Source organism: Mesoplodon densirostris, chromosome 4 (assembly GCF_025265405.1).
Source record: "Mesoplodon densirostris isolate mMesDen1 chromosome 4, mMesDen1 primary haplotype, whole genome shotgun sequence".
In the NCBI taxonomy this organism is placed as follows: domain Eukaryota; kingdom Metazoa; phylum Chordata; class Mammalia; order Artiodactyla; family Ziphiidae; genus Mesoplodon; species Mesoplodon densirostris.
Window position 1 is genome coordinate 78,362,114 of NC_082664.1, and position 21,073 is coordinate 78,383,186.

General features: G+C 36.3%; 1 protein-coding gene across 2 annotated transcripts in view; it reads left to right on the forward strand.

Moving 5' to 3' along the window:
• The window catches only part of SLC12A6 (solute carrier family 12 member 6), an 88,099-nt gene that overhangs the window by 16,663 nt on the left and 50,363 nt on the right, over positions 1–21,073 (forward strand). The window contains exon 1 of one of the 2 annotated variants that reach the window (XM_060096547.1): positions 1,808–2,084. The exons of the other annotated variant lie outside the window; for it this stretch is intronic. Within the exon in view, the coding sequence (XP_059952530.1) occupies positions 1,961–2,084 (124 nt within the window). The 5' untranslated portion in view covers positions 1,808–1,960. Of the gene's footprint in view, positions 1–1,807; positions 2,085–21,073 lie in introns of those variants that run through there. 2 annotated transcript variants of the gene reach the window in all.

Consider the following 21,073-nt stretch of genomic DNA (forward strand, 5'->3'; position numbering starts at 1 on the left):
TTTTAACAGGGATTTGTTACATTCCTACTTGTTTAGTTCGAGGGGTTTTTTTTTAGAGGGGAGAGGTGACAGGATAACATTTGTACATAGGCTTGTGTGTACAAGCTGTACATAGATTTATAAACACAAGTCATTGTTTCTGTCCACTGACTATAAAAGATTAGCCACAGTTCAACTCCCTTAATAAATTAAATATGAAAAGTAAGATCCCATTGGAAATATCCAATGGCACTAAAGTATTAATAAATTTGGAACCTAGAATAAAATGTTGAACTCTGACAATTTGGTAGTTCCTTTGAGTAAATCAGCAGAGTAGCTACCTGAGTTGTAAATATGGAAAAATCACCAAGGGCACTACCACACCTGATTTAGTTTCTATCAGAGATAAAAAGCAGTTTCAAAGGCTTCTCAAGTGACAAACGTTTCTCTTGTAGTATTGATAGTTCTCAACCTTGGCTGCCTGTTAGAACCACCTGGGGGAACTTTTAGAAGTCCTATTGCCCAGGTTCTACTCCAGCGGAATTATATCAGAATAGCTGGGATGGGACCAGTCATTAGTTGTTCTAAAATCTCCCCAGGTGATACCAATGGTGCAGGCAAGATTACAAACCAGTGTTACACAGGAGCCCATGAAATAAAATGAGGTAAGTGTATATGAGTTTTCTTTCTACGAAACTTCTATGCTGCCTACCAACAAGAGTATTAGGGGCTTCACCATTTACAAACTGTGACTTTGGGCAAGTTCCTAGCCTAATGTTTCTGTTGCTTTGATGATTAAATGAGATCATAACAGAAAGTTTCTAGTGCAATGCAGAGCATAGAGTAGGTCTTTAACAACTATTGGCTTCATTCTCTTTTAGAAGTGGTATATATTGGAATAAATGGGGATTATAAACCATCATTCTTCTTTAAATTTAGTGCAGTCTTGTTTGTCAGGTGTTACTAACAGCAAAGCCCTCATATTACATCATTAACATGGAAAATAGCACAGAGCTCAAGTTACTGAACTCCCTTGTCTAGGTGCAGAGATAGGGCCTCATACTCTGTAGTTAAAGTCATCAACTGAGAACACAGTTATCTGATAAAGTTAAGTATGTTATTTTAAGTGTGTGCTGAAGGAACTGTACACCTCTTAATCAGGGATTTTCTTGTTGTTGTTTTTTCTTTAAAACACAATGTTTAAACTCTGTACAATACAAAAAACTCTGAACTCTTTCTTTTAAAAATATTTTGCTCTTTTAAACAACTTGGACTTTGGGGAAAGTTAATGTCTCTTCTTGGATGTCCTTGTATACACTATAGCATCTAGAACTATATCTTGTATAAAATATATAGATATTCATTAAATACTTGCCAAGTGAATGTTCTTATCTGAAAGATAAGAAAAAAACTTTTATTATTTGTATGAGTAGTTTCAGTATGCTTTGAAATAAAGCAACAACAGAAGCTTACAAATAGTTTGATTTTCTGAATTAATGTAAGTGCAAGTCTTTCTTTAAAACGAAAAGTTTACAAAATGAACTGTTCCCTAATCTTCTTTCTCCTGTGAGATATGAGAGCAGAGGTTGAGATCCTGACGTGCAAATAACTTAAGGAAACAAGAGGGTGAGCACACAGTGGGCGGAGTTCCATGCATTCTGCCCACTCTCCAGCCATTGGCAGCTCTGGGAAAGCAGCCTAAACAGTTCTTGGGATTCTTAGAGTTTAATAACAATAAGCAAGAGGTGGAGTGCTTAATCCTTTTAAGTGAATGGTAAACACTGTGGAAGGCGTGTCTTCTAGGTTTCACTCCCTTGGGGCTGTAGGTCACGTGAGCTGAAAGTACTTCCCGATTCCCAGACTAGGGCTCCTGAGGACAGTGATCAGAGTCGGAAAGGGCACAGCAAGGAAGAGGTAGGCAGGGAAGGTAGACTGGAAGGAAGCTTAAATATAGGGAGAGCACAGGTTCCTAACTACAGCAATGCCACACTTCACCGTGACTAAGGTAGAGGATACAGAGGAGGGGGCATCAGCATCGGTCTCCCAAGAAGGGGAGCCCAGCTTAGCAGAAATAAAAGCCCGGATTCAGCTTTCAGATGAATCAGGTGAGTACTCAATGTGGGAGCATTGGGAAACTGGGGGTTTTCGTGAAAGAAATAGTAACTAAAATATTCAAAATGCCTCTTTTAAGAATGGAGAAAAGGTATTGTGGTTAAAGTACTTTTCAATCAACTGTTTCACTCCCTTGTATATCTGATAACTTATCTTACTTTTTTCACATTCTGGTTTGTTTTTCCCCACAATGAGTTCTGTGTTCATTACCTGCAGGTGAAACTGAATCGGTGGCAATGTATGAAAAGCGTTTTCAAGCAAAAAGAAAGGCACAGTTAGAGGCAATTTATGCGGAATTTAGAATTCATCTTTTGCTCAGACAGTTTAAATTATATCTGGAAGAGTACATAAACAGGGAGCCTGGTTCAGTAGTTTTGTACAGTGGACTTTGTACTTGTGACTTTGCAAGTTATTCAGTATTTTGCCTCAGTTTACCAGTTAAACAGTAATTCAATAGTGAATGGTCTGAGAATTCTTTAATGAAAGAACAAAAGTACAGTAGGTCGTAATGGTGACTAGCATAGCTTCAGGTTTAATAAATTTGACAAATGTGATTATCCCTATTATTTTCTCTAAACAGTAATAGTTACATTTACTGGGGGGAATTGTGGTTTTGAATTTTTAACATGCCATTAAAATCTGAGTTAACATTATGGTATTAAATACAGCCATAGTTTGAAGCCCTTTATATTTTAAGTCTGTAACTTTCATAAATTGTCAAAAACTCTTCTAGTGCTTGAATAAAGGTTAAGGGAATAAAAATCTTACAATTCCTTTGGATTTCATGATTCTAACTGTCCCCTATAGCAAGTAACACATCACAGTTCTTTGCTGTAAACTGCTGTTGACCCTCTCTTGTCCTAGCAAGCATTCATGAATTTTTTAAAATCTCTAACTTAAAGATAAGGCTTATCAAGAAAAGTTCCATTTGTTTATCTTTTCCTTTTAGTGAGAGAATTTACTAGGGGAAGATAAACTCTTTGTCCACCAGGTTTTTTTTTTTTTCCACCAGGTTATTTTTCATTTTGCTAAATAAATAGGGTGATAAGTTGAAAGTAAGGTTAACCTCAACAAGGACCTACGGTGTAGCACAGAGAATTATACTCAATATTTTGTAATAACCTATAAGGGAAAAGAATCTGAAAAAGAATACATATAAAAGTGTGTGTGTGTGTGTGTGTGTATATATATATATATATATATATATATACATACATACATAAGCTGAATCGTGCTGTACAGATGAAAATAACACATCGTAAATCAACTATACTTCAATTAAAAAAAAGAAAAGAAGGTTAACCTACTTTGTACTTGACCCCGATTCTCTGCAAACTCTAGGTTAAAGAAGTTAAGTTCTCTTTTGTGATTGTGTGCTCGAAGCTGCACTTTCTTGATTGTGTTTGCTGCCCTTAGATTTTTTTTTTTTTTTTTTTTTTTTGCGTTACGCGGGTCTCTCACTGTTGTGGCCTCTCCCGTTGCGGAGCACAGGCTCCGGACGAGCAGGCTCGGCGGCCATGGCTCACGGGCCCAGCCGCTCTGCGGTATGTGGGATCTTCCCAGACGGGGGCACGAACCCGTATCCCCTGCATCAGCAGGCGGACTCTCAACCACTGCGCCACCAGGGAAGCCCTGCTGCCCTTAGATTTTAATCCCATTAAGCTTTTGTTTTTGCTGTTGTCTCATTAATCCCACAAAACGCAAACAAGTGCATTCCTTATCACCTCTACTTTATTTTTTTATTTTATTATTTCATCCTTACTGGTCCCATAATGTTTGGGGAAATCTGCTTTCTTCAGATTAGAAGTGTTGAAATCATTTAATCTATTAGTAACCACCTAGAAAACTGGTAAAAAAATTTTTATAGCAACCAACATTGTAATAAGTGACAGTGCTAGGCTTAATTTATTTTCTTCCATAGTAATTGTTTTGGACAAGGAAGAAGTGACAGATATAATCTAACTCGAATTTAATAAGGCTTTTTATTTTGGCGTTTTCCATGACAGCCCAGAAAGTACCCACTTTAATGAACTACTGTTTGGTAAGTGAACAACTGATGGGAACCCATTATCTAAATTGTATATCTTTATTGTAGGGTTAAATTAGACGGGGGGAGAAAGGAAGAAAACGTATATGGGGAAAACCTCAAAGGTTTTTTTGTTTGTGTTTTTTTGTTTTTGTTTTTGTTTGGTTTGGTTTGGTTTTTGCTTAGGAGTAAAATATTCTTGAGGATAGATAGTGGTTTTGGAGCAGTTGCTTGAGATGTGATAATTGTAGCCACTTGTTCTTCTGAGGTAAAATCCTAAATGGATTGTGGTTTTGTTGCAAGCACTTCTCATACTAGCCAGTTATGGAACCAGTCACTTTTTTTTATTGTTTCTCCTTCTTTGTGAGAAGAGAAAAATATGATGTACCATCATATAAATTGAACATATTTAGAAAGCAGATCATCCTTTAAAATGTGTTTTTTAGAAGATGAGATTTATTTGAACTAGACAGGTAATTTGAGATAAAATATAAATATAAACGTAGACATAATCTAAACTAATTTTAAAAAGATGTATGTTGTGGTGATCCTTTTGTAATGTATAAAAATATCAAATCACTATGTTGTACACCTGAAACTAATATAATATTGTAAGTCAACTATACTTCAGTTTAAAAAAAAGTACATTCATCCCTGCCATGCCAGCTACTACAATGCCAGTCTAGTAAAATCCTACTTAATTTTGCTTTTAAAGGGAAAAGCAGAAACTCAGACTTAACCTAACATCTTTCTTGACTATATTCCTCCTCCCATCCAGTTTAGGTGCCCTCTCCTATGTTTTCTCTGAAGCCTGTCCATAGAAATAGCATGTACCGCACTGTATTGCAATCACCTGTTCACTAGTCTCTCTCCCAGATAGACTGACTGTAGGCTTCTTGAGAGTAGAGATCTTGTTGGATAATTCTGTACCTCCACGTCCAGGTGAATTACACACAATAGCCAATTCAGTGTACAGACTTGTTCTTTTCCTTTTTTTATTCACTAAACACATGTTCATGCCAGGTGTACTTTTTTCCTAAGGCTACAAAGGCAAGGGAGTATAAGTTCCCCACCAAAGGCAGCAGAATGGCTTTGGAGCCATACACCTGGCTTTGAATCCCAGTCCTACTAATTATTACTAATTAGGAGCAGTGATAATTTGTATTAATTATTACTTGAGTGACTTTGGGCAAGTTATTTAACTTTTCTAAGCCTTACTTTACTCATTGATAAAGGGAATAACAGTACTACTTACTTCACAGGGTGGTTGTGAATTAATGGGAAAATGAACATAAAGCACTTAACACGTGTGTGACACAACACTCAAAAATAAGAGCTACCATTTACTTATTATATTGTGGTTAATGGTTTAATAAAAACAAAAAGAAACCGCTTTGGATCACAAATTCTGGAGAGGATTATAATATTGCCCAGAGGGGACCCTGGACAGGTATCTCAGAGGACGGGACACAACTGATTCTTGAAGGGAGGTCTAGACAAGGAGATTGCAAGCAGTAGGAACAATTAGAAGGAATACGAGGAAGGTGTAGAGCATGTGGGAAACAGAAGTTTAAAGTAGTTATAGCACATTGGTCCTGTGGTAAAGAGAGCTAAGGGATGAGGCTAATTAGTGAAGTGTTCATCAATTTTATCCTCTCCCCATTCTGTGGGATAGTAGGTGTTATTGCCTTTTTTTTTTAAAATCCCTGTTGTGGTGGTTTTATTTTTTTAATATTTATTTTATTTATTTGGTTGTGCCGGCTCTAAGTGGCGGCATGAGGGCTCCTTAGTTGTGGCTCGCTGGCTCTTAGTTGCAGCATGCACGTGGAATCTAGTTCCCTGACCAGGGATCGAACCCAGGCCCTCTGCATTGGTAGCTGGGGAGTCTTAACCAGTGCGCCACCAGGGAAGTCCCTGTTACTACCTTTTCAGAGATAACGAAACTGAGGCTGTTGACAGCAACTTGCCTAAAGCTACATGGTGAGCAGTGGCAGAGCCTGTGTTCAAAATTACTAAATTTTATGTGCTTCCCATCTCACCATGATGCCAAGTCCTGGCTTTTGAAAAATAAGAGAAAGTTGCTGTATCTCTTAATGTGCATGGGTCATAGGGTTTGATGTAAACATTATGAAATCTGTGATTTTTTTTTTGCAGGAATAATGCAAGAGTTTTACCATTTATTGCATTTACTTAATCAGGTATAAATGTTACATTCATTCATTTATTTAAATATTTATTGAGCTTAAATATTTCTGTGTAATAATTGTTCCAGATCTCCCTCACTCATCAGATTTTTTTTTTTTTTTTTTGACCACACTGTGTGGCTTTTGGGATTTTAGTCCCCCAACCAGGGGTTGAACCTGGGCCTCTGCAGTGAAAGCGCCGAGTCCTAACCACTAGACCACCAGGGAATTCCCTCATCAGATCTTATAGTGTCTATGGATTGTGCAGATTTTAACTGCTGGACTTGCCTTCTTGTGACACAGATAGCAGAATGAAATATTTATAAGGAAATTTTCAGAGAGGAACCTAGAACAGAAAAGAAGGGAACTTTATATTGGTATTGAGCAGCATCTCCAAACATTGACTCTTAGTAATCCAAATGGCATGAGTGCATACTATGGAGAGAAGTTTGATGTTAAATGGAGTTTAAATTTTATTAAGAACCCTCAAGATGTTAAACTGTTACCTAAACATTAGTTCTGCTTGTTACCCATGAAAGCTTATGTCCTAAGGAAGGTGATATGGCTACCTTTCTATTTACTAATATTAAAATAAGTTGAAATAGACAACTGAAGAGCTTCTTTGTATTGATAAAAAAAATCTTTTCTATAGTAAATTTTTAAAAGCTCTTTATTCACATGGGTTGTTTTTTTTTATCAACACAACTAACAGAAATTCAGATCTGCATGTTTTAAAATCTCAGGGTCAAAAGTTTATCCTTAAACTCGGCTTCATGAGGCATGTTTTTCTGCCTCCCGCCCGGTCCCCCAATATTCCGTCATTGTCAGAAAGATTAACACCTCCCGAAATATCTTCCCAATTCTTTTCACCATGTTTTTTTTTAACTCTATCTAAGACCTTAATACAATACAAATTTGAGACTGATTGCCTTCAGTTCTGTACATCGTAAAACTTTGTTTAGATCGTTAACCCTTCTTTGTCATATTCATGTTATGCACAGGCAATGAAAGTGACAACACTTCCGTTCCCCATTTCAATACTGTTGTCACCAATTTTTTGTTTATTTAGGGTTTTTTGGTTGAAGTATAGTTGATGTACAATATTACATAAGTTACAGGTATACAATGTAGTGATTCACAATTTATCACCGATTTTTTTAGAATCTCTCACTCCCCAGATTTTTCTTGCTCAACATACTGACCCTCTGTGTACTCAGCTACTTTTGCCACATAGAAAATATACCAGGGATTTCCCTGGCGACCCAGTGATTAACACTCCATGCTTTTGAGCTGAAGTTCATCTTAATCAGGCTGGATAAACCTTAATTATTTTCCTGTATTTTCAGAGTAAGTAGTTATGGAGTAGGTGCCACAGTAGTGACCAAGGAGGTTTTTTGTTTTGTTTTAATTCTTCCTTGTTTTTGAGTATCATTATGGGCTTAAGGTTTTTATTTATGTTTTGTATTACAATTAGTTAGGATAATGATTATTTTCAATGTTCAGATTGTTCCCAATTTGTCCAGTGGAAGACAAGAGGTTTTTGTTTTGTTTTTTTAAAGAATGGGAGAAAATAAAAGTATGTTTGTATTCTTTTTTTAAAAAATAAATTTATTTGTTTTATTTATTAAAAAAAAAAAAGATTCCATGCTTTGCCCCACAGGAAATATACCAGGGACTTCCCTGGCAGTCCACTGGTTAAGACTTCACATTTCCAATGCAAGGGGCGCAGTTTCCATCCCTGGTCAGGGAACTAAGATCCCACATGCAGTGTGGTGTGGCCAAAAAAAAAAAAAAGGAAATATACCAGAGTAGAACTGGTTTAAATTGATAAAGATAAAATTTCTCTAAAATATATACACATACATATTGCTTAATATTTTTATATTCTATACTCAAAGCAACATTTAGGTTAGGATTATAAAAACTTATTGAGTGTAATTTTAGCATATTGTAAAATATTCAAAAGGTTTTCAAATTTCCGACTGAATTTGGACATACAGCATAGGTTACAAAATTGATTATAAGCTGGTAATTTTAAAGACTGTAGCATCTCTTGATTTTGCCAGGTTGAAAGAGGAAACAATTTTACATTAAAAATGTCATCAGTACTATAGTAATAATTGTTGACCGCCAGATGCTTTACAAATATTGGCTTATTGAATCCTCACAACAACCAGGACAGGTAACCATTATCACCATTTTAGAGATGAGGAAAGCGAAGTGCCAAGAAATTTAAGTAGTTTATTTAAGTGGTAAATGTGGAATTCAAAGTAAGGTCTCTGTGACCTTAAAACCATTTTTCTTGTCATCACACCACACTCTCTCTCAACTTTAAACACACGTTTAAACATGTTATGTTTTCTGAAGTAGGCTGCTCTACTTTCTCAGTAGTTACTAATGCTTCTTAGGTTCTGTTTCTTTTGTCTTCGTGGATTTTTCAAAATTAATTGAAAGTTACTTGTTGCTTCTAAGTTTCATGTGTTGGATTGCTTTTTTATTTGGTGTAGAATATTTCCAAATGTAGGATATTCTTTCAAACGATGCTAAAAATTGAGAGATATGAACAGGTAAGGAACCTGGCTCAATCTGACAGTCTTTTAGTAGCCCTCCACTCCTTGACTTTCAAGGGAGATGCACCTTATCAGTGAGAGGAGAATAGGAACCTTAAAAACTAAGGGTTATTGGTGGGGAGAAAAACGAGCATATGGAGTAAGTGAAAGAATTAAATTTTAATATAACTTTAAGAATAAATATGCTGCTAAAGGCATGAAAGATGTGTATATTTTAGTGTATTAGAAAAAATTGTAGTATTTCATTTCATGGATCTTATTACTTAGAATGAACCTAGGTAAAAACACAAGTCTGTTTAAAGAAAAATACTAATATAGGTAGAGCATAGACATGGCAAAGATTGACTGTGGTACATAAATAACATAAATGATTTTGATCCATTCCAAACCCTCATACACTGAACTGGATCTCATTTCCTTTCCTGTGTGTTCTTTACACTGCATCATATAACCTTTTTGTGACAAGAGATTTCCATGGTTGTATTAGAAATGGTGAACCGAGTCCTTTTCAGAAGCTATCTTCATTTTCCACCACCACATTGCCTTTGTCCATATATTTTTCTTCATATGAACTCTCTTCTGCTTTCTACTCCCTGTCTGCCATTAAAAAATTACACAAACCCACATTACCTCAAGACTAGTCTCATACTCATTTCCTCCAGCCTGATTCTCTACCCCAGCTTTGATCATTTCATCATTCAGTATTCATCACCACTCAAATATACATTGCAGTGTGCTCCAAACGTGTGATAGCTTTGTAGGTATATTTGTAACTCTTCAATTGTATTGTGTGTTGTACGAGGGTGAGGGACAGTGTTTTAATATTTTTTTGAAAATTATATGTATTTTTTATTATGGGAAATTTCAAACTCTCAAAAGCTCAGTAACTTTCTGTTCATTTCTCTTACCTGTTAGTGTTTTTCTTTAGCTTTAGATTTTCTTTATATTTAGGGATATCAACCCTTAGTGATGTAAATTACAAATGTTTTTCCCAGTCAGTACTTCTTTTGGGAATTCCCTGGTGGTCCAGTTGTTAGGACTCTGCACTTCCACTGCAGGGAACACAGGTTCGACCCCTGGTTGGGGAACTAAGATTCTGCAAGCCACAGGGCACGGCCAAAAAAAGCCCAAGAAACAAACAAACAAAGAAACCACTTCTTTTAAAGTTTTATTGAGGTATAATTGACATAAAATAAACTGCACATATTTAAAGTGTACAGTTTGATGAGTTTTAACATAACACTCCTGTAACAATTATCATAGTCAAGATAACATTTTCATCACCTCCAAAAGTTTCTTCTTACCCTTTTATAACCCACTCACCTAATTCCCTGGCCCCCAGGCAACCACTGATCTGTTTTCTGTCACTATAGTACATTAGTTTTCATTTTCCATAATTTTATATGAATGGAATCATACACTATGTACTTTCTTTTGTCTGATTGCTTTTATAAAACATAATTGAGATTCATCCATCTAGTCAATATCCTTTAAATCCAACTAACATTAAGGTCTTCCTTATTTCTCAGAGTTTAACATTTAGGGCAGTAGCTGAACATGATACAACCCTCTGGACCTCGCAGAGCCTTTTTAAAATGTTGACTTCTTTGACAAGATTTGAAAGTTTTTAGGGTTAGTCTTCTAACCAGGACTTACTTTTCAGAGAGGGTCCTGGGAAGATGAAATCTCCCTATCCTTCTGTTACTAATTCCAGCCTGTATCTGCCACTCTTGAGCCAGATGACCCCTGGACATGACGAACAGTTAGATGCAAGTGAGGCCTGAGCTCTGTGGGAGCTCTGTCAGGGAGAGCTGACCCAGGACTTGTTCCTCAAGGGCTGGAAGATCCTCAGGGTGAGGATAAGAATGGCAGATCCAGAAAAGAGCTTGGCTTGGTAGAGATCCATGGACTCCCCTAGCGGGGAGAAAGGGAAAGAGGCAGGGACTGCTGTCTTCCTATCCCTGAGGATGGTAGATGTAAGGAGACCCGAGAGCCGGGAGCCTTTCTCCTGGGCCTCCACAGGGCTGGCCGCTGGCCTGCTGCCCTGCCCATCTACAGGGGTAGAGGCTGCTTTGCCTTTCTGTTCTCCTGAGACTACTCCTACCTGTGGTCCTCCAACAATGAAACCTAAGCCCCTCTGAAGTAACAAAGAAAAAGTACTCATCTGGGGAAGCCAGGCAACCAGAAAGAGAAAAAGCACTTAAACAATGCAGTAGACCAACTAAATAGAAATGCCAGAGGAGACAGTAACTTGAATATGAAAATAATAAACAATAGGAGCACTTAAGGAAGTTCAAGTGAAGTACGAAAAAAAATTATGGAGCAAAAATATGATTTCCCATCTAAATACTTATTACCACCTGACTTTCAATCCATGCACATATACTTAAAAAAAAAATCTCCTCTAAAATGTAAGCACAATAAGAGCAGGAATATTTTCTCTTGTATACCTGCTGATCTTTTGTCAATGCCCAATGTCTAGAACACAGTCTTGCGCATGGTAAGCACACAGTACATAATTATTGAATAAAGGAATGAATATGATCATTTAATGGCCTGGAAGAGTCAAAGCCCAGAGCCAAAAATACAAATAGATTGAAAAAAAGTAAGCGACTTGGAGAATAGATTCAGGACACCTAACGTGGCTAATATAATTTACAGAAAAAGGAACAAATGGAAGAGAAGCAGTAATTAAATAAATAAATAAATTTTTCCTGAGCTAAAGAAAGAGTTCATTATGCAGATTGATGTTCCAGGAAAGATCTCAGTGTTGAAAAAAACACACCTAGGCTTATCCTGGTAAAGTTTTTGAACTCCAGGGATTCATTTTGGAGGCTTCCAGACAGAACATGGTATACCTATAAAGTATAAGGCTCACATCAGAATTCTAATCCACAACACTGGGAATTAGGAGACAGTGGAAGAGTATCCACAGATTACCAAGAGAAAAAGGCTATAATCAGAAATCCCTATTTCCAGTGAAGATATCATCCCCTCTACAAGGGGGAACTATATCATAAATGTAACTTTAGAGAGTGTATTACCTGCTTAACCTCTCTGAGAACATTTAAGAAAGGTTTTTAACCAAATAAAAATGAAAGGGATAGAAAAAGTGGAAAATGTCAGACTCTTTGGGAATATATACATGCTAAGTAAGGACTCTAATCAAAAGGGACATACTTCAGGGAACAATTCAATAATATTTATGATGTAAAAATACTAAATAAGTCAAAGCAAAACCTCAAAATTGTGGGAGGAAAAAGAGGTAAGAGCTTTCCAAATGGAGATGAGAGGAAAAAGTGCCAGTAAGCACATTTAAGCACATTAGTCATCAGGGAAATGCACATCAAAACCACAATGAGGTGCCACTTCACATCCACTAGGATGGTTCTGATTAAAAAAATGGACAATAAAAAGTGTTGACAAGGATGTGGAAAAAATGAAACCCTTATATACTTATGGTGGGAACATAAAATGGTGCAACCACTTTGAAAAACAGTTTGGCAGTCCTTCAAGAAGTTAAATATAGAGTTACCATATGATCTTGCAGTTCCACTTCCATTTTGCGTATAGGTATATACTCAAAATGAGAATATATGTCCACACAAGATATAGTATAGGAATGTTCATTGCAGCATTATCCATGATAGCCCCAATGATAGCAACAACCCAAATGTCCACTAAGTGATAAATAGATAAATAAAATGTGGTATATCCATATAATGGGGTATTATCTGGCAGTAAAAACAAATGAAATACAGATGCATTGCTACTATATAGAAGAACCTTGAAAACGTTATGCAAAATGAAAGAAGCCAGTCACAAAAGACCACATATGATTTCATTTATATGAAATGTCCAGAATAGGCAAATTTATGGAGACAAAAAAAGTAGATTCGTGGTTGCTGTGGACTGAGCAAGGTGGGAGTGAAATGGAGATTGACTGCTAATGGGTACAGGGATTCTTGGAAGGGGACAGGGGAACCAAAATGTAAAATTAGATTGTGGTGATAGTTGCACAACAATGTGAATATATTAAGAAACATTGAATTGAACACTAAGTGGGTGAATTATATGGTATGTAAAGTGTACCTCAATAAAATGTTTTTAAATAAAGGGACTAAGTACTGGTACATGAAACAACTTGCATGAATCTCCAAGGCCTTAATGCTGAATGAAAGCAGCCAGTCTCAAAATAAAAGGTTACATACTGTAAGATTCCATATTTATGTATATTTTTTAATTATAGAAGATCATTACACATTTACTAATAATCAAAACATATATATGTATGTGTTCATGTTTATGTTCACATACATACACACTAGAAACAGACTTTTTAAATTGCAGCATGTACGGTAGTTTCTATTTTAATTTCTCTGTATGTTTGAAAATCTAGAAAATGTTAAATTCAGCTTGCATTAAGCAGTTGTCCTTTTACCAATGACATAAAATCAGTAAAGACTCTTAAAATATCAGAAATGTTTACCATATCCTCTTAGTCCCCATAATGCAGAGCTTCAGCTTAATTCCTTAGCTCTGTAGCTCCTTAGAATTTGAATGTTTGGGTCAATTCCCTTCCCTTTTTGTTAAGGAGGTGGTCTATATGGTCAGGCCTTATTCTTCCAAAACCATCTTTTATTGTAAAATGAAGAAAACATGAAATATGTTTGTCTACAGTGCATGAAAAATAATTTGGATCATCCATAAAGCCAAAGAAGGACGTCAGGTATCAACGATCTCTTGAATATTTACAACAATCCCCAAACAATCTTTTCTTCTTTGTCACTTCTTGGTGAGATTTTTCTATGATTTTTAACTGTGTGAGTACTGCCCTCTTCTGTCATTTATACTTTTCTTGGCTAATCAGTTTGTGGATTTGGTCTAAGAAACTGTCTTTATCTTCATACTGTGAGCTTTATTAAATCTGCTTTTTGCTATTATTCTTGCTATCTTCCAAGTGTTATAGACTGCATTAAAATCAAAATTATGTTCATCTCACGAGCTCTTCAACTTCCAGTGGATTTACTCCCATATATTTTAGAAGAGTTTTAACAAAACTTATTTGTTGAATTCATAGGTTTGTTAATTAAAAGACAATACAAGGCAGTATATACCCAACAGTTCAGAGGAAGATTAAACCTTCTAGAAGATTAAACCTCAGGGTGGGGCTAAGGAAGAAGAAGCATTTGAATTGGGCCTTTGAAAGATATAGCAGTCAGGTAAGTGGAGACAAAAGAGAGGGAAATTTTCAATGAAAAAGTGATACAAACAAAGACGCATGCGTCTAAAATCAAGGTTCAAAGCATTCCAGAGAGTGTGGAGCAGAGAGTTCATGACTAAAAACAGCAAATGATAAGGTTAGAGAGGAGTAAACTAGTGCTAGATTATAAAGGGACTTGAAAGCCAGGATTAGGTTTTTGGAGTTCATCCTATTAAGCCAGGGGATTCAAACAAGTAAACGGGGATATATTTATGGCTGTTTAAGCCATTAGCCTCTGCTACCACCACCATTACCACTACTACTCCCAGCCTGAAAACTGACAGTAGGAGCGGAGACAGAGCCTGCAAAGGCAACCCTTTCCTTTCCATGGAGGGACTTGAATCAGTACTCCACACATGATGTCAGGATATATATAAACAAGAAGTGAGAATGATCGTCTTCACAAAATGGTTGGGCACTCCTGTCACTTTAACTTGGAGATCTTTGAAAGTGTTTATTTTTTAAACAATAAAGCAACCTGATAAAGGTAGAATTAATAGGGAGGAAAATGCAGGATTGTTTGACGATAGGAGAATCGGTGGCAGGGAGGATAATTGACTATTTTAATGATACAAGCTGTGAAGAATGAGACTCTAAATGGTGGCGGGGCAATGGAAAGGAGATTGGTGTGGAAGCCACAATTGACTGGATTCGATGAATGAGAAGGGGGAAGAATCAAATGTTGGAAACATATATGCTGACCGGTTCTGCTTCTTATCTTACCCACTTTTTAAGTCAATTTTTAAAATCTCCTTTCCTATCAATTAGGTATATATTATATGTTAGGTACAATACATTTATTTATATGTATGGTATTATAGACTAATATAACATTATATAGCATTACGTATTAGGTATAATATATACCTAATATTGTATACAGGTATATTATTAGGTGTATATTTCCTATGTTATCTCCAGAACTTCTCAATTAGCTATGTCCTCATTGTCAATCCCTCTGACTAGAGTGTCTCCCCTTGTCCATTTTCTCTCACCCATTCTGTTTTTTGATAAACTACCCATCCTTCAAGATTTAGCTCAGTTATCCCCTTGACACCATCCCTGATCACCACTTTATTTTGTCTAACTTCCTTTTTGATCCCCACAGTATTTGTACCTATACTATAACAATTATTTTTATTTTCATAATTATTTACATATTTCCTCTCGAAATTCTTGAGATCAAAGGGTTACTCTTTTGGTATCTGTAGTGCCTAGCACAGCACCTGACATAGAGTAGGCTTTCAGAGTATTGGTTGAACTAATACTAATAATAACAACCACCTAGAGACAGACCATGCTAGAGATGCGTGTTAGCACATGGAAAAACTACAGTGGCCTAGCAAGGATCATGCCTGCTGTTCTCTGATAAATCTGGCATTCATTTCATTTGCATATTACACTCTTATTTTCTTACCTAAAATACCACTTTTATTTTTAGACTTCCACACAGAGAATTTTAGTTGTTTTTCATCTCCCTTAGATGTCAAGACTTTTCCTGATAGGACCCAACCCTTCCAAGACGATCCCAGACATGTGCCATGTTTATTCCTCTCCTGTGATTTTGAGTTCTCCACGATTTTTAAGGTTTTTAAAAGTTTTACTTAAAGCTCCTACTGCCTCAGTCCATGTTAGTCTTCTCCTTTGGACCCTTGCAGCACTAAAGGCAACACCACAGGTTATCAGCTCTACCACCTTGGGCAAATCATTTCCGTTTTCTGAGCTAGTTTCTTCGGGAACATGGGAATAATTCTTCCTCACAGGGTTGTTGTACAGGTTTGGTATGATGATAGTAGGAAGATTTCCCTAAATTGAGTCACTTAGAGACTATCTTTATAATCTTTCCATTTTTATGTATCATTTTTGCATTGTTTTTTTTCCTACACTGTCAGTGCTTTTCTGCTTTCCGTTATATAAGAAACTTTTTCACCAAATGAAATACCAGCAGTGCTTGCCACTCTATAAATAAAATATAAACTAAAAATAGATGTAATGTAAATGATTTTAATCTTGCTAGATACTATTGCCAAGCAGAGGCTCTGAGCCTGTGAAAAAAAGAGATCATTGAGTTTTGATATTCTAGAACAGACATAAGAAGATTCTATTTGATAAACTACTTCGACTCCCAGGTAACAGGGTTAATGGTAGGGGTGTAGGGAGAAGGTGGAATCACATCCTGATAATCTAAAATCAGTTACAAAAACCTACCAAGATGTTTAGAACAAATGATTTTAATAAACTTTTAGTGTAAAATTATGATAAATATTTATGAATGCTTGTATTCTTACAGAAGTAATCAAAATATAAAAATAATGAAAGTGAAATAGTGTGGTTACTAAACGTTTTCAAATAGTAAAAATGAAACCATATTTACCATCCTAGGTAGGTGATCTTTATCTCTTCCTAATATCTCTACCCTTAAAGCCCTGACTCTGTCCATAACTGCATTGGCTTTACTTTCTCATGCCCAGAGTGGGGGAGGGGTTCTTTTATAGTTTTTTTATTTAATTAATTTATTTATTTATTTTTGGCTGTGTTGGGTCTTCCTTGCTGCGCGTGGGCTTTCTCTAGTTGTGGCGAGTGGGGGCTGCTCTTTGTTGCAGTGCGTGGGCTTCTCATTGCGGTGGCTTCTCTTGTTACGGAGCGCAGACTCTAGGTGCACAAGCTTCAGTAGTTGTGGCACGAGGGCTCAGTAGTTGTGGCTCAGAGGCTCTTGAGTGCAGACTCAGTAGTTGTGGTATGCAGGCTTAGTTTCTTTGTGGCATGTGGGATCTTCCCGGACCAGGGATTGAAACCATGTGCCCTGCATTGGCAGGCGGATTCTTAACCACTGCGCCACCAGGGAAGTCCCTCTTTCATAGTTTTTTATGTTGAAGTTGACTCTTCCACCAGATTATGAGCGTCTTAATGTCAGGAAATATACTCATTCCTTTATTCCTCACAGTAGCTAACAGTTTTAGGTGTCTTTAAAACTTACTGAATTAAATTATTATTGTTTGTTTGAGTTGATGTCATTAATAAACTTGTACGGGGAATGTAGTACAGGCACTCTTGGGTAATTACTATTGTAATTATCTTATCTAAAAATCTCAAATCATGTGTTAATGCATATTTAGTCCAAACTACAAAAGTATCAAGTTTTGAAATAAGTTGGGTGAATCAAAACGATTAATACCACATGCCCATACAATTTTAAGCCAGTGAACCCAAGGGTCCACCCGCATTACTTCTATATTTTCCTCAGTACTATTGTACAATTGCAAAATGTTTAAAGTTCCAAGAAATATCTCCAGCTACCTAAATTCTAATTTTTACCGCGATTATTTGCAGCACTACAATTTTTATTATTTCTCTTGAGGATCATTCCATGGCTCATCTCAGTTATCTTTATAGTTAAAATTTAATGCGTATCGACCGTCTCTAATCCTCACAGTAATTTTCTGTGGTGTAGTTTTATTCCTGTTGCATAGATAGTGAATTAAGGCTAAGAAATTATATCATTTTCCCAGAGTTACGTGAATAACATGTGGTAGAGCTGGGATCTCACCTGAGCTTTATCTGCTTCCAAATCCTGTGTTGTCTTTTCTTTATGCCTCGTGTTTTCTCCGGGACAGCTGCACAGCTATCACAGAGGGCCTCCTTTCACCACCTGCATTCCTCATCACCAGCACTGCTCTTCTCCCAGTCTTCCACAGCTCAGAAAATGGCATCTCTGTCCATCTAATTGCTTTGGAAAAAACTTTGACTCCTATCTTTCTCCTCTACCCCATATCCAGTCCATCAGCATACTAACCTTGTGAATCCTTCCATTGAAACATACCCAGCATCTAATCACTTCTCAGCACCTCCACTACCACTGAGCTGATCCACGCTACCATTATCTTTTCTGGGACCATTGTGAAAGCCTTCTAACTATTTTCTACCTCCTCACTTGCCTCCTGCAATCTATTCTCCAGACAGCAGTTATGTTATGTTACCATCCTAGGTAGGTAGTCATGTTAAAACATAAATCAAAACTTTCCAGTGGCTTTTTAGCTCACTCAAAGGAAAATGGTTAAGTCCCTACTATGTCCTACAAGGCCCTATATGATCTGTGCCCCTCCACCAACACACACATTCATCTCTTATCCCACATCTTATCACTTTTACCTTGCTCTTCTGTTTGGTAACTTAGCTTCCTTGCTGTTTATTGAACCGGCCAACATGTACCTGCTTCAGGGTCTTTGCACTAACTATTCCCTCTGCCCGCAATGTTCTTCCTACAGATATTTGTATGGCTAGAGGCCTCACTTCAAGTTTCTGGTCAAATTATCACATTAGCTGAGAGACCTTTTTTAGATTCGGTGTCTAAACTATAAATAGGCACACAAACCATGCCCCCACTAATCCTCTGTCTTCTTACTCTGCTTTTCTTTTTTTGTTTTATAACTCTTATTACTCTTAACACGTATGTTGTTTGTTTATTGTTTGTCTCTTCCCTACTAACATGTAATCTCTTTGATGGCAGGGATATTGTTACTACATTTCTAGTAATTAGAACAGTGTTTCACATGTAGAAGGTGCTCAAAAAATATTTGTTGAGTAAAAAAATGAAAAGAACTACAAATTTTAAAATAAAATGGACATTAGCTTCAAAGACTAACTCATGATCTCTCGTTCCAGAAGATATCATCAACCTCTCAGCTTTCACCATCTTCACTACAGTCATGATCATATCTTTCTAAGATTTCTGCAGTAGACTCCTGCTTGTTTCCCCCATTTCCGCTCTCACTCCCTCCACAATCCACTCTTCAGCCAACAGTCTCCATCTTCTAAAAGGTTAATCAGACCTATCATGCTGCTATTGAAAACCTTCCAGCTATTTCATATCATTTTTAGGATAAACTTCACACTCTTTACCATGGTCTGCAATACTGCAAGATGTATCTGCTACCTAATTTGCTAACCTTTCTTTCTTTCTTTTCTTTAAAACTGCTTTCCTACTCACTGTGTTTTAGCCATGTTAATGTTTCCCAAACATGCCAAGCTTATTCCCATTCTAGGGCCTTTGTGTAGCTACTCTTAATGCCCTGATCAGTCTTTGTCCAGATCCTCACATGTTTGTCTCCTTTATATACAAGTCTCATCTTAAAGGTTACCTCCTCAGAAAGATCTTCCCTGTGTACCCAATCCAAAATAGCCTCTCCAAAAAGAAAAAAATAAATAAATAAACAAAATAGCCTCTCCATTCACTCTCCTTAATTTTGGACTAGTGTTATAAAGAAAATAATCTTGATTATTAATTTTCTTTTATTCTTTTTCTAAAATTAATTTTTATTGGCATATAGTTGATTGAAATATTGTTAGTTGCAGGTGTACAGCAAATTGAATCAGTTATACATATACATATACCCACTGTTTGGATTCTTTTCCCATATAGGTCATTGCAGAGTATTGAGTAGAGTTACCTGTGCTATACAGTAGGTTCTTATTAGTTATTTATTTTATATATAGTAGTGTGTATATGTCAATCCCAAGCCCCCAATTTATCCCTCCCCCGCTTTCCCACTTGGTAACCTTAAGTTTGTGTTCTACATCTGTGACTCTATTTCTGTTCTGTAAATAAGTTCATTTTAATTTTCTTTTATACTTTATCTTCCCATATCTGCGTGAGAATAGGACATTTGTCTTTTTTTACTTACTGCTCTATCCCTAGCACATAGAACAATGCCTGGGACTTATTAATCACTCAAATATTTGAACTGATGGATGGTTGAATGAATTTTTATAATAGTCATCTGGGGCCCTTCATAAATATGCAGAATCTCAGCCTCCTCCCATGAGATCAAGTCATTAGGGTTAGTTATGTGACCCAGGGATTTGTAGTTTAACAAATATTCTAGATGATTCTTTTGACTAGGCAAATCTGGAAAATACTGACTTAATGGGAGTATTACGGAGCGAATGAATGAGTAAACGGGAGTGATGGTTCCGGGAGTTCTCTTTTAACCTTAGTATATTGATATGAATTAGTTGAACATTTCCCAAAGTGTATACCATAGAACACTAATTACACAAGATGTTTGATGAAAAACAAGGTATCTCTTCTGATATATTTAGGAATGCTGAATATTATATTCTTTGGAGATTAGTTAGGTAGCCATTAGCATATTGGAGGGTCTGAGAAATTAAACATTATAGAAATCTACTTGACTATTAAATAGATTTGCCAAGTTTACTTAACATTCCTGATCCAAATCATTTTCTCCCCAAACCCCTATTAATAATAAGGAATATGCACCATACATGAAGTACAGTCCATGGGTCAGTGCTGGTACCCCTGCTTACTCTCTCCATGGTTAGCTGTCTACACAAATCATTTACATGGCAGATAGTTTGGACTAAACTATAAATCCCAGCAGAAACTATCTTTTTTTGACAGATACTTCTAAATACCTTTTAAAAATTATATTTCCATTATATTAAAAGTTCAAATAAGGATCTTTTGACTTTCCTTTATGGGGTAAGCTTGAAGCATAAATAACTAATGATTTAATAACTTTTTGTATGCGGTGCTTTACATTTCCATCTTATTGCTTAATTACTTTGCCTAAAATTGCCTGATTTTTTTTCACCCATCTATTTACTTAAACCCAGTTACTCACATGTAAATTTTCTTAGGTCTGTCTAGTTTTATTGCAGTCAGTTCAAAATCTATGTAAAGAGGATAAGCTTTTCTAATTTTACCTTATTTCAACTTGTTTTCCCTCCTAAGTTTCCCACCAAAATTAAAACCTACTCATAATAGAGAGGCAGAATCTAATAAATGTGAATGTTAGAGTAATTGTCTTTGGTTCTATCTTTAATCATCTTTGCCTAATTCCGAGTCACAGTGGCTTCTTATGATGATGCTGCTTTGGTTTTTTTAAAGTTGGAGTCCAGAAAATTAGAAATGTGTTGA